General features: G+C 38.0%; 1 protein-coding gene across 2 annotated transcripts in view; it reads right to left on the reverse strand.

The window, feature by feature from the left end:
* LOC113042928 (VPS10 domain-containing receptor SorCS1-like) overlaps nucleotides 1–15,381 on the reverse strand; it is a 142,758-nt gene that overhangs the window by 62,635 nt on the left and 64,742 nt on the right. For both annotated transcript variants that reach the window (XR_003275653.1, XM_026201986.1), the window contains exon 2: nucleotides 6,556–6,623. Coding sequence is in view for 1 of the 2 variants with exons in the window: in XM_026201986.1 (XP_026057771.1) it covers nucleotides 6,556–6,623 (68 nt within the window). In the remaining variant the exon portion in view is untranslated. The remainder of the gene's footprint in view (nucleotides 1–6,555; nucleotides 6,624–15,381) is intronic.

Below are 15,381 nucleotides of genomic sequence, written 5' to 3' on the forward strand. Positions count from 1 at the left end.
AAATCTATTTAGCATATTTAAAATGTATTTCAACAGTGTGTTAAAGTGTACTTTAATTAAATGTTTTGGTACATTTTTTTTTCAGATATTAATTCTTATAAGTTTCACCGTAGTAATATAGTTAGTACTATAACTCATTTATCATCAGATCTTGTTGATAGAGAATGTTATACTTTTTAAATCAGCAAATATTTAGATTACTTTCAAAATAATTTCTGTAAGTAGTCCATCATCCTCATACTCATTGGTATTTACACAAAATTCCAGCTTTTAATTAAACTTACAGTATGTGGAAGTTCAAGAAAAGAGACCATCAGTCAAAGCCGATGAAATACACAAGGAGAGTTTTATCTTGAGAATCTGTCATCACTCAATGTGAAGTTTTAATGTTAAAGGGATAGTTCATCCAAGATGTAGGTGACTTTGTTTCTTCAGTAGAACACAGTAGTGGGGAAGTCATGGCCTAATGGTTAGAGAGACAGACTTATAAGCCAAAGGTTGTGGGTTTGAGTCTCGTGCCAGCTGGGATTGTAGGTGGGGGGAGTGAATCTACAGTGCTCTCTCCCACCTTCGATACCACGACTGAGATTGCTTTGAGCAAGGCACTGAATCCCCACCTGCTCCCTTGGGTGCCACAACAAAAATGATTGCTGACTTCTCCATGTGTGTGTGTTCAATGCTGCGTGTGCACTTTGGATGGTATAAATGCCGAGCACTAATTCTGAATATGGGTCAGCTTACTTGGCCACGTGTCACGTCACTTTCACAAATGGAGATTTTTAACTCAAACCATTGCGGTCTGTCAGTCATATAATGTAAGTGGATGGGAATGACAGCTTTGAGAGTCAAAAAACATACACAAACAAAACCAAATTAAACCCTGCAGCTTGTGACAATACACTGATGTGTAAAGACACAAAACCATTACCGTATTTTTCGGACTATAAGTCGCATTAGTCCAAAAATACGTCATGATGAGGAAAATGAAAAACATATATAAGTCGCACTAGACTATAAGTAGCATTTATTTAGAACCAAGAGAAAACATTACCGTCTCCAGCCACGAGAGGGTGCTCTGTGTCTTCAGTGTAGACTACAGGAGCACTGAGCAGCATAGAGCGCCCTCTCGTGGCTGTAGACGGTAATGTTTTCTCTTGATTCATGTCTCTTGGTTCATGTCTCTTGGTTCATTTCTCTTGGTTCATTTCTCTTGGTTCATGTCAAATTAATTTTGATAAATAAGTCGCACCTGACTATGAGTCGCAGCACCAGACAAAGTATGAAAAAAGTGTGACTTATAGTCCGGAAAATACAGTAATCTGTGCAAAAAACTAGACAGTATTTGTTTTGTTTTTGTTTGTTTTTTACCTCTGATGATTTTCAACACAATGTCTGAACTGTCCTGAGCATGTTAGCCCATTACAAAGTCCATTACCGCCATCTATCTCTCAATTGGACCATTGACACTCATAATTGAGATTGTAGGTACAGTGTCAATGGGCCATCTGAGAGATACTTTAGGTGTCGGTAATGCACTTATAAGTCTGCGATTCACCATTAAGCGAGAAGAATACGCCTCACACGCATGCTGAAGAACAGGATGCGAATGCACGCAGGACAGTTCAGATATTGCTGTAAAAATCGGAGGTAAAAATCATTACACAGTAAATACTGTTCAGTTTCTTTCAAGACTTTGCTAAGTGACTTTTCCTTTTCAACTTGCAGTTTTAAAGGAGGGCTGTATAGTAGAAGCTTAGCAGTGTCTAGATGATATAATACTAATTTCAACTAAAAACAACAGGCCAAATAGTAAAAAAAGAAATACATTTTATTTTCTTTTTGTCATCAGATCAATAATAGGCCGATATATTGGTGCAACAACATGAGAATAAAATCCAAGAGACAGACTAGGTCAGCACAACAACATCCAATAACAGGAGCATAAAACAGGATACACAAAGACAGCTGGTCAGGATCGCATTAATCCTACAGATAAGACTTCACAAATGACCTTTGAAACAAAGGGAGCGTTTAACGGTCGACTAATGAGTTCTAAATGCAACACAGGTGTGTGGTAACTACGGGAACAAGTTTCTGATAAACAGGGAATTCCAGAGAGGATGCCCTCTGTTGACTGTTAGGGGAACAACAGCCATTTCCCTGATATCTACATAAACAAACACATCATATCAGAGAATACAGCTTTGCTGTTCTGGTACTATATCTAGCATTTCTAAATATATGTCATTTTCTAGACTCAGGAAGGTCCACTGAGATTAAATTAAAGTTCTCAGCTTTGTAAACAGAACAGAAACAGTCATTTAGCTCTTTTATCCAAGCAACTTCCAGCACACAAAGGCCCTTTCGCAAGCTTCAGTGCACCGCTTCAATGCAACACAAAATGACAAGTTTGCTACGTACTTGGCAAGAAACTTCTATTAATCCTGGTAACACTTTCCAGTAAGGTCCCTGTCAGTGTTGTGGACTTGATTTTCCATGTTTTACCCATGTCCTTTTTTATGTTCTTGTTGAGTTGATTGATTATTCTAAACACCTGTTTAGTAAATTGTCCTGTGTATATTTGTTCGTTCATTCCTTGTCCAGTCAACCTTGTTATTAGTTGATTGATTTTGCTCCTGAATTGCATGTACCCTGCGTTTTCAGTATCTAACTCTATTCAATTGAAGTTTGAGACTCCTGTGTTCTCCCTTGCCACAACGTAACGTTGTAACTAAATCTAAAATATCTTAAACTGTGTTCCGAAGATGCACGGAGGTCTTACGGGTTTGGAACAACATGAGGGTCAGTTATTAATGACATAATTTAGATTTTTGGGTGAACTGACCCTTTAAGCTGCAAATTATAAATTAACCAGTCCTCATTAATGATCTAAACCCATTTCAAACCTTGATGCAAAGCTGAACTTGTCATTGCAAACACAGTATGTGTCTGGTAATTCCTGGCTGCACTTCACAGAACTACAGGAGATGTGCCAATGGCGGTAACACTGTAGTTGATGCTTCGCTCTATAGATCACAACGCATTGGGGATTGTTGACACAGTCAGCCCTTCTGGAGTAACCTAGGGTTAAGGGTCTTGCTCAAGGGTTCAACGGAATAGTCAGTTGAATTTGTACTGTACTTGTACTGCGATGTAGCTACCAAAAAAAATCCACGTTACCACATGTCTTACCAGAAATCGAGCTCAGGCCATGACCCTAAGACCATTTAAAGACAATAAATAGCTACTTTTAAACTAAAATGATTAATTCCAAGTCCATGGAGTTTCTGTGACTATTCTGAGAGATTTTAAATAAATCAAAACAATTACCTTGAGTATGCCATTATAAGTGTTTTAAGCGAGAACTGAGGCACTCTTTGTGCCAGAATAATGTGACGACCTTCAGAAGCCCAGAAACAGACAGTTGCCTTATTACATATCTGAAATATCACATTGAAAGATGTTAGTGAAATGAACATCACTTTTTGTTCAGTTGTTTTATCCTGCCGGTATCTGCACTTATACGGACAGTGTGATAAAGAAAGAGAGAGATATGAAAGATATCTAACAACCTGTTGTTTATTGTTAAATTATATGTTGTATATTGGCATATTTTGAAAATAGGCTGCGGTGAAGATGTTGTGAGTTTTATAAAATATTAATATGTTCATCTGTGTGCTAATGTGAAACTTGTGTTCGGTTGAGACTAGACATATGGTTGCCTTATCAATTGCTTGTGGAAAATTCCAAAGTATTTGTCATTCATTTCGGCGAATCAAGTTTCTAAAGACTGAATACATGATGTTATTCACCCCAAACTTACTACTTAATTCCTTATTGATAGGGCCAGGTCATAAAGCATGACATTGTTTGTATTAAGGTGAAAGACTGTAACCAACTTTTCTATTAAAAGAGCAAGGACAATCCAGCTGACATGACAAGAATTTGTTAAAACTTGTTTAAGGGTACTAGAGGCTGGTACTTTTTCATAATAATATTTAATGATTACACATATTCTCTGTAGAAATAGCACTTTCTTTGCTGACCATGTACTTGCAATGTTTCACTATACACCATACATATTATACTACTCCAAAAATTGCTTACAGTATCTACAGTATAGGAAGTGTCTTGCTGCTTTATGACTTTCCATGAAAGTTTAATTATCTGCCACGGAAGGCATTTGACTACATTCATTAATGCACTCCTGAATTTATCTACCAGGGTGAGGGGGAAATAATTGTCTTAACATATCTTGAAGGAACACCATAGGATGCACTTGGCCTCTAATATGGCCTTAATATATTACTGTCAGTTAGACCTGATAACTCCCATGAGATAATTTTACACTTACAGTATACTGCACTGTACAGTACTTATATACAGATACTGTAGACTTACATAATAACTTGTATAAGTCAGAAAGCACATCGAATTCCTCAGAATATTTAAAGGTGATGCAATTCACAGACTACCTGATTCAAGTCCACACAAACTCATGCACATTTTTAATTTACTCCATTGCACACGTTATGTTAAATGTTATGTTACCCAGAATATATAGTGAAAGTGAAGTGACATTCAGCCAAGGCTGGTGACCCACACTCAGAATTCATGCTCTGCACTTAACCCATCCAAAGTGCACACACACAGCAGTGAACACACACACACACACACACACACACACACACACACACACACACACACACACACACACACACACACACACACACAGTTAACACACACCCAGAGCATTGGGCAGCCATTTATGCTGCAGCGCCCGGGGAGCAGTTGGTGGTTTGATGCCTTGCTCAAGGGCACCTAAGTCGTGGTATTGCTTGCCCGAGATTCGAACCCACAACCCTAGGGTTAAGAGTCAAACTCTCTAACAACTAGGCCACGACTTCCCCATATACTGTTTAAAAGAAGTATTTTATGCTCAACAAGGCTGCATTTATTTGATTAAAAATAAAGCAATAACCATTCTGTTTTAATAACATTTAAAATGTAATTTATTTATGTGATGGCAAAGCTGTTTTTTCAACAAGAAACATTTGTTATATTATTAATAATGAAAACAGCTGTGCTGTTATTTTTGTGGAAATTGTGATATTTTTTTATAGGATTCTTTGAGTAGAAACTTCAAAAGAACAGTTGTATTTATTTTTTTTAATTTTATTTAGTCAATTTAATATACCCTTGCAAAAAAAAAAAAACAACAACAAACAACAACAAGAAAAAAAATTTCATTTATTAAAACATCTTACCAACGCAAATTTTAAACGTTAAGGGTACTGTTTGACATAGATGTGTTTCAATCTTAGTTTACATGTAAAAACAACCCATTTTTTTCTTTATGATATATATATATATATATATATATATATATATATATATATATATATATATATATATATATATATATATATATATATATATAGATGAACTCTTATATGATTAACTGCAGATCAGACACACACACACACACACACACACACACACACACAAACACAGGTCAGACATCACTGCAGAACACTCACTCACACACAAACTCACACAAAGGACAGACATCATCTAGAAATCTAATTATCAGTTCCCATTCATCTAAAATGATTGGATAGGTAACTACACTCCATACTGCCATGTGATAAATCACCCTCTGGTTACCAGCATATTTTATGCAGGGTCACTAACTTCATTACTGAAATGCTGGGTCCACAGAACAGCATTGTCTGACAGTAAGAGATTGCTGAACATATCATATCATATATATATCATTTGTTTTATTTTTTTATTTTTTTGTCATGAGCTCAGCTGGATCTCTTCCTGTCCTGTTGTATTACGGTGTGTTTGGCCATAGCATTTCCGATGGAAGCTCCATCTTTCCAAGCTAAAGGGCCACACAGTCTGCTAAGCATCACCACTCCAATCTGCTGCTGGTAGAAGCTGCCAGATCTGGTGATCTGAGGCCAGTTTCACCATTTGTTTAATGTAGAGTAGAGCTTTAGATGAATGGAAGTTAAGAAATAGCTCATCCAAAAAAAATTAAAGTTAAAAAATGTACTCAACATCATAAATTAATCTGTGGTTTGGAACAACATGAAGGGTGAGTTAATTATGAAAGAATCTTCACAAAAGAATATATTTTGAAGAGTGGTGTTTTTTTGGGTCCCATTGAATTCAACTGAATTTTTGTCCTTACTATGGAAGCCAAACCAACATTCTCCAAATATCTTCTTCTGAGTTCCACAGAAGAAAGATATCCATTCAGGTTTGGAATGGCACGAGGATGAGTCAATAGTGACAGAATTTACAAAGAAGATATTTGGAAGAATGGTGAACATTGCACGTGAACATACTTTCAAGCTGCTAAAACAAATTTAACTCCAGAGACTTAAACATAAAACTCTACTTGCTTAAAAACTTTAACAAGATGAGAACAAATAGTCACAAAGGAATATCAGATAACATGCTTGTGATACATTTCCCTGTTGTGTGTACAGATAAAGATTGAAGCCTTGAATAATTATCGGAAAAAATGAACAGTATTCTTACCTCCATAAGGAGCTCTCTGTGACACTGCCCAGATTGAAGTCATATAGCTTGGTCAGCATGAGAATCACCTGTACAAAAAAAAAATAATAATAATAATTATAAATTAATGAATAAATAATATTAATGATCTTTTTAAATTGTCATTTGTCAGCAGGGGGCTAAAATTTCGGTCCTGTTGCCATGCTTTTTGTATTTATTTTTTATCAGTAAATAACTAGCAGCCAAAATGTTCGTAGATTGCTTTGATTTCTCTTTCTAAGATGTACTTTCAAAATCTTGAGCACAAGGCTCGTTAAATTAAATTGCAAAACTGTAAACCCTGTTAATCTTCTGAAAGCCTATTTATTACACAACATTTCAGACTGTGCAATGCAATTTAGTAAAACTTAAACACATATCTGGCTGAAGAATGCCTTATAGTAAAAAAAGTAAAACATAAAATGCACTGAGAATTCTTAGGTTAATATGTAAGATTAAATAGCATATATCAGATCATTGGTCACGATTTCATTCATTACCATTTTCTTTTAAACTTTTCTTTTATACTTTTAGATGAAGTATAGTATGCCACAATCATCTTCTCAAAAACATGTCATATAGTTGTGTTGGAAAGATTCATTGCCAGCAAAAACAAATGTTGGAGTAATTATATTTTTCATGCATAAAAAAAGACTCCATCAAATCAACACAACAAAAGTCCACATGTAATCTGAATCAGAACCATTATTAAATTACCCATTACATAAACTGCTCAATAAATCAGCCTAAAACAACCTAAAAATGCACAAATCCTCAGATCTTCTCTTCATCTCTTCATAAAACACAATTAAATGATGCATCAGGCTTCCTCCTTGACACCCAAATAATTAATCTCTTCATTACTTAATCATATCATGCTGATTCTATCTACAGCACTGTAAATATCCTTTATAAGATTCCTGAGGTACACGAGACTGTGCTAACTAGGTCAGTCAAATTCCTCCAGGAAAATTAGAGACGGGAAAGAGAGAGGAAATTCATGCCTAGAGCGGGGAAAAAAATAGACTCATAAACTTACAATCTATTTATGTTTCAAGAAAGAATTCATACCTATATAAACTCAAAGCCTTTTGAAAAAGCGCCAATCATTTTGGGGGAAGAGTTAATTGATTCTATCAGAAGTTCCAATGACAAGTGTTGCAAAATATATATTAACCCTCTGAAAGCACCTCAATCATATGGTAGCGCATATTTTGAGTCAAAATGTTAACATTTGAATGTTTTGAATGTTAAAGCACAAAAAGATATTACTTTACAAACAGTCACACATCATTTTAGGATGAAAATGATGAAACCAGCCATTACATATTGTTTTGTGAAATTCTTCAAATGCATGCGTATTTTGAAGTAATACACTTCAAAGGCCAGCATAAATGACCACATTGTTAAACTTTGGATCTGTTCCTTACGGCTACGCTTATCAAACTCTTGAGCCCACTAACATGCAGGCCTGATACTAGCTTTAATAAAATTCTGCATGTGGACAGAAAAAAAAAAAAGATAAAAGGGTGAAGAACCATTCAAACAGAAGAGTACTCTGGGAAAGAAAATGAATGATGAAATCCTTCTTCAGCTCAAAGAATAATGCAAGTCTTCATGTAAAACAGGCTTTAGTCCACCAGGAAACACATTTAATGCTATAGCCAATTGTTTCAGCAATATGGTGAGCAGCCTGAATCACTGAGATCTCTTGTAGTATTTGAAGCTGCCCTGACATTTACATACAGTTCAGTAACTGAGAGTAAAGCACCAGTGCACTGCTCAACTACAAGAATAGATCTGTATAATAAGAAGGCAGGCAGAAAAGATATCTGGAGTCAGACAAAATGGCATATAATGGCCCTGGACACTTAAGCCACACTTAAAAACCAACCTGTCCTCCAACCAATACGCTTGTATAGGTCGTTTGTCCAAATCCCTGAAATACGACCCATCAGAGCATATACTACAATTGCGCCCCTATCGGCAAAAGGTCGTTTTCATATTAATGTTTTGTACTCTTTTATTTGCCCTCTGGTTTGCGTTTCGTGTAGCTCAGTTAGTAGATTATTGCGTTATACTTTGATATGTAATCATGCTATCATGGGTTCGATCCCAGGGAAGGGACGTGCACGAAAATGTATATGCTCAATAAATCATAATTTAGCATGATTTCTGTGAGGGTTAGGTTTAGGGGTGGGGTTAGGTGTGGTCATTCGAACGAATAAGCCACCTAGTAAAGGATCGTTGTAAAACGCCCACATTGCATTTAAATAAACGTGCGTTTTGAAAGGTAATGACGTTATGCGTCAATTCATGACGACAGACGCAACGCGATACTGTCATATATTTACGCTTAACTTTAAATCGTAAATATAGGTCGTAATAAATGTTTGCCCAAATGACCTATATGGTCGTTTTTTGTTGGAGGACAGGCTCTGTTTGACTGTTGATTAGATAAAAGTGATTAAGTATTCCATTAATAAAGGGGACATCGGATGCAAATTTCACTTTTACGTGATGTTTGCATATGAATGTGCCTTAGCAATGTGTAGATACAACCAGTGTACAATGATAAAATCTATTCACTTAAAAAAAAAAAAAAACCTTTTTGGGAACAGACTTTAATAATTACCCATTTTCAGGTTTTGTTGGAATGCATGTAAGCAAGATAGCTTTTAAGAATCAGAATCAGAATCAGAATCAGAATCAGAATCAGATCAGAATCAGAATCAGAATCAGAATCAGAATCAGAATCAGAATCAGAATCAGAATCAGAAAGAGCTTTATTGCCAAGTATGTTTGCGCATACAAGGAATTTGTTTTAGTGACATAAACTTCCAGTACACAGAGACACCAACACACAGACAAAAAAAAATAAAAAAAAAAAAAATAAATAAAAAAAAATAAAAATAAAAAAATAAATAAAAAGGTAGTCAAATAAATAAGTGTATATACAATTGTGCTATAAATGATAATGGAATAGGATTGAAAAAGATGCAGGGATGTACTAGGATGGAGGGGTAACAAATAAATATAAGGATGTTGCACTTGTTTGCATAAGCATAAGTGGGGAACATTTAACTGTTCATGAGGTAGATTGCCTGGGGGAAGAAACTGTTTTTGTGCCTTGCTGTTCTGGTATTTGCGGCTCTGAGACGCCGGCCAGATGGCAAAAGTTCAAAAATGGGGTGACTTGGATGTGAGGGATCCAGAGTGATTTTATGAGCCCTTTTCCTCACTCTGGATGTATACAGTTCTTGAAGGGTGGGCAGGGGAGCACCAATAATCCTTTCAGCAGTCCGAACAGTTCTCTGTAGTCTTCTGATGTCTGATTTTGTTGCTGAGCCAAACCAGACAGTTATTGAAGTACAGAGGACAGACTCAATGACGGCCGAGTAGAACTGTTTCAGCAGCTCCTGTGGCAAGTTAAACTTCCTCAGCTGGCGAAGGAAATACAACCTTTGTTGGGCCTTTTTTACAATGGAGTCAATGTGAATGTCCCACTTCAGGTCCTGAGAGATGGTGGTTCCCAGGAACCTGAATGACTCCACTGCAGTCACAGGGCTGTTCATGATGGTGAGTGGGGGGAGTGCAGGGGGGTTTCTCCTGAAGTCCACGATCATCTCCACTGTTTTGAGCTTGTTCAGCTCCAGGTTGTTAAGACTGCACCAGACAGCCAGCTGCTCAACCTCTTGTCTGTAAGCAGACTCATCACCGTCCTGAATGAGGCCGATGACTGTAGTGTCATCTGCAAACTTTAGGAGCTTGACAGAGGGGTCTTTAGAGGTGCAGTCGTTGGTGTACAGGGAGAAGAGCAGAGGGGAGAGAACACATCCCTGAGGGGCACCAGTGTTGATGGAGCAGCTGTTTGATGTGAATTTCCCCAGTCTCACTAGCTGTTGCCTATCTGTCAGAAAGCTGGTGATCCACTGACAGATAGAGCTAGGAACAGAGAGCTGGGTCAGTTTGGTCTGGAGGGTTGTTGGGATGATGGTGTTGAAAGCCGAACTAAAGTCCACAAACAGGATCCTCACATAAGTCCCTGTTTTGTCCAGATGTTGCAGGATGAAGTGCAATCCTATGTTGATTGCATCATCCACGGACCTGTTTGCTCGGTAAGCAAACTGCAGGGGGTCCAGTAAGGGTCCAGTGATGTCCTTCAGATAACCCAGAACCAGTTTTTCAAACGACTTCATGACGACAGACGTTAGAGCCACAGGTCTGTAGTCGTTAAGTCCTGTTATCTTGGGTTTCTTTGGGATGGGGATGATGGTGGAGCGTTTAAAGCAGGAAGGTACTTCACACAACTCCAGGGATCTGTTGAAGATCTGTGAAAAGATGGGGGCCAGCTGGTCAGCACAGATTTTCAGACAGGCTGGTGTAACACCATCTGGGCCTGGTGCTTTTCTTCTTTTGTTCTTCTTGAAGACCTGGCGCACATCATCTTCACAGATTTGAAGAGCAGTAGGTGTGGAACGGGGGATTGCAGGTGTTAATGATTGTGCAGGGAGATGGTCAGAATGGGTGTTGGGGGTTTCAAATCTGCAATAAAACTCATTCAGGTCGTTAGCAAGCCGTTGATTAGCCTCAGTGCAAGGGGATGGTGTCTTGTAGTTTGTGATGGCCCTCAGTCCTCTCCAAACTGAAGTTGAGTCGTTGGAAGAAAACTGGTCTTCCAACTTTTTAGCGTAGTTCTTTTTAGCCGCTCTGATCTCTTTGTTCAGTGTGTTCCTGGCCTGATTGTACAAGACCCTGTCCCCATTTCTGTAGGCATCCTCTTTGGCCTGACGAAGATGTCTGAGTTTTACTGTAAACCATGGCTTATCATTGTTGAATGTTAAATAAGTCCTGGTAGGAATGCAAACATCCTCACAGAAACTAATATAGGATGTTACAGTCTCTGTGAGTTCGTCCAGATCGGTGGTAGCAGCTTCAAAAACACTCCAATCAGTGAGGTCAAAACAAGATTGTAAATCCTGCTCCGTTTCGCTGGTCCATCTCTTCACAGTCCTTACTACAGGTTTAGCAGATTTAAGTTTCTGTTTGTAGGATGGTATAAGATGAATCAGACAGTGATCAGAATTTCCCAAAGCTGCTCGTGGAACAGAGTGATATGCATCCTTTATTGTGGTGTAACAGTGATCCAATATATTACTGTCTCTGGTGGGACATGTAACATGCTGTCTGTATTTTGGCAGTTCACGGGAGAGATTGGCTTTATTAAAGTCCCCCAGAATGATTAAAACAGAGTCCGGGTGTTGTTGTTCTGTCTCTGTGATCTGATCAGCAAGTTTCTGTAAAGCTGAGCTCACATGTGCTTGCGGATGGATGTAAACACTGACCAGAATGAACGAATGAAACTCCCGCGCCGAATAGAACGGCTTGCAGTTGACAAACTGCATTTCTACATCAGGACAGCACATCTTCTTTAACACAGTTACATCTCTACACCACCGCTCATTGATGTAAAAGCATGTCCCGCCACCACGCGATTTCCCCGTGGATTCTGATTCGCGATCCGCTCTGAACGGCTGAAAGCCCGGCAGATAGAGCGCGCTGTCCGGTATGGTGTCATTCAGCCAGGTTTCCGTGAAACACAGAGCAGCAGAGTGTGTGAAATCCTTATTAGTCCGAGAAAGCAGAAGGAGTTCGTCCGTTTTGTTAGGTAGAGAGCGGAGATTTGCCAGATGGATGCTAGGCAACGGCGTTCGAAATCCGCGCTTCCTGAGTCTGACGAGCGCTCCCGCTCGCTTCCCCCGTCTGCGCGTCCTGAAGCGTTTGATCAGCGCCGCCGCTCCTCCGATAACAACGTTGAGTAAAACGTCTGAATAATTGAAATCTGGTAAAAGATCTTGTGGTGTGTTCTGCCGAATGTTCAGCAGTTCATCCCTGGTGAAACTGATAGTGTTTGTTAAACAAAAAACAGGAAAAACGAACAAAAACAGTACAAACACTGGAGAGCCAAGCACTGAAGCAGCCATGCGCGGCGCCATCGAGTACTTTATCGAATATAAAAATATTAATAATAAAATCATAGTGATATGTGTGGTGCAAAAGAACTCCATTCGTTTAGTGATGTATGCTGGCAATAGCATCATGCTGTGTGCCGTATGTTGTTTAAAGGAAGAAAAGGATCAGTGGATGGTGCAATACATAGGAAAACACTGCAAGAGAACCTGCCTCAATCTGCTGGAAACATGCTTGGACAATGATCTCATACACTTTCAAAAAATAGGAGATCAAGTCATATGTCCAGTAAACCAAGCAGAAGAATTTATCTGACTGAAAATCAGTGGTGCCGTTTAAAAAATATGCTTTAAAATCATAATGCCACTACAAGTGCCATAAGAGATGTCCGCAAATTTGCTTCAAATCACATGCAAATCACATGCCTGGTGTCCATAACACCGCCCTTCAAAGACAAAGTTAGCCAATCAGATTTCAGATTTCCTGAATGCATACAATGATGACAGATAGAAAGTGTTTCTTATTGACTAAGAAGTGTGAGCCACTTTTCCCTCTCTTTCTTTTTTTTTTTTTTTTTTTTTGCGAGGCATTATATATTTGCATACATAGTGTCAAAATAAATAGAAGACTGAAATAAATTACCTAACCTCACAAAACTATGCAGTTGTACTTTGTGCACGTTGTAATATAAAGCATATGTACATTTTAACCAATTTTATTGTAAGGTTTGTAATTCAGTAAATTAAGACTATTCAAACACTTTTCAAAGGAAATCAAATCGTTAGATATAATGATTACATTTCTGCTTGTTAATTTTACACCCGTAATATAATACAACACAACCATTATAGCTGAAAAATGACTAATACTGCTGATCTATGTTTCTGTGAATAATGAGTGGAAGCTGTTTACATGTTGAGACCCTTATTCTGATTAAGCTTCCCTCATTTACAAAGGCTCTGGCTTGATCCTCTCTGCATTCTGATTACAGAATGTCCTCATTACAGTGCTGTCCTGAGCACCTTATTAAATTGAGTATTTTCTTAAATTCTAGTTTTGTACATTTAAAAATATGCATTAACATATGTTAAAGACAAAACAGCACTGTTGGAATGATTTTCAAGCATGAAAAGGTTTACATTTGTTGGAAGGGCATAAATCTCCATCCAAATCAGGCGTCTGTCTTTGATAAATCAATGTATAAATAAAAAATAAATGAAGCATTGAACTCTGTAGGGTTCATTTATAGAACTCCGGTAAGAGATACTGAACTTTTAAAGTGACCGTTCACCAAAAATGAAAAATCTGCAATGGTTTTTATTTTTATTTTTTATTATTTTTTTTATTTTACCCTCATGTGTTAAGAGGGACATAGAAACATCACAATCCACAAGTAATACACACAACTCCAGTTCATCAATAAATGTCTTGTGAAATTAAAAGCTGTGTGTTTGTAGTGCAATTCAGTTCTGAACAAATATGTTGATTGACAGGACAACAAGGGATGGACTGTTTCATTGTAGCAAGTGTTTTTATGGATAACGGACATATTTTGGCAAGAAGCAAATGTTTATCAGCTGTTTGGACTCTCATTCTGACGGCACCCATTCACTGCAGAAGATCCATTGATGAGCTAGTGATTTAAATTTCTCTAAATCTGAACAAACAAACTCATTTAATGTTAGATGATACCACTGCATTTGGGCCAAGCATGTTTGTTTTTGTGAAACTGTGAAACCGAAACCAGTTATACACAGAGGCCAGAGTCTCTGAAGGGTTTGCGTGTAGTGTTTTGGATGGTATTGGGCCATTCTCCTATATTAGAGGGGAGAAGATCATTCCCACTGAAAAATAATACATTGCACTAGAGCAGGTGTTGTCAAACGAAATTATCCCAGTCTCAAACAGCGAGAGCAATTCAGGAACAATTTCACATAGAGGCATAAAACCTATAAGGCCGTCCACATAAAATTCCCAATCTTAACAAATAGTGACATGCCTCTATAGCTTAGCATTGCCAGGACTAAATTGTCCAAGTCGAATTTGTTATAGTTTATTTTCCTCCACAAAACTCAAGGTACTGTCTCTATACACCCAATTTATAATAGTCACGTCATTTGACCATGTACTGAGGAATGTTTGGAGGGAAAGCAGCTTATTAACTAATGTAGAAACAATTTTATATATATATATATATATATATATATATATATATATATATATATATATATATATATATTAGGGGTGTAACGGTTCACAAAATTCACGGTTCGGTTCGATACGATACACTGATGTCACGGTTCGGTTCGGTTCGGTTCGGTTCGGTACGTTTTAGATACAGCAAAATGCAAAAACATCTCAACTTTTCAGAATGCCGCAAGCGCACCGGGGGTCATGTGACAAGAACTAACCAATCAGCTTCATCCTTTCCCATAACAACGTTGAAAACTCACCCAAGATGAAGGAACAGCTGATTATAGTTGTATATGGATTGCAATTTTGAAATAAATTTAGTAGCAGAGCTACTGCAAGCGATTTTTAGAGCTGCAAATCCATTTATCCTTTGCTGAAATTTCCGCGTCTCATGGAGAGAGCACGTCATTGTTGCTTAGCAAGACAGACGCCTCATGAGCGCTTCTGCCGGAGCGCTTTGGAAAGGAGGAGAAAGACGCGCTTAGCGTTTTCCACGCGTTTTTAGGAGCGATATGTGAACGGCCCCTAAGGCGCTCGCTCACTCAGCACGCGCTGAAGGCTCATTGCAAAATGTCTAATGCATTTAACAGACCAGAAATATAAGATCCTAAAATAACCAACAGGTCTGGTGTTTGGGTGCACTTT

This window comes from Carassius auratus, chromosome 1 (genome assembly GCF_003368295.1).
Source record: "Carassius auratus strain Wakin chromosome 1, ASM336829v1, whole genome shotgun sequence".
Classification (NCBI taxonomy): domain Eukaryota; kingdom Metazoa; phylum Chordata; class Actinopteri; order Cypriniformes; family Cyprinidae; genus Carassius; species Carassius auratus.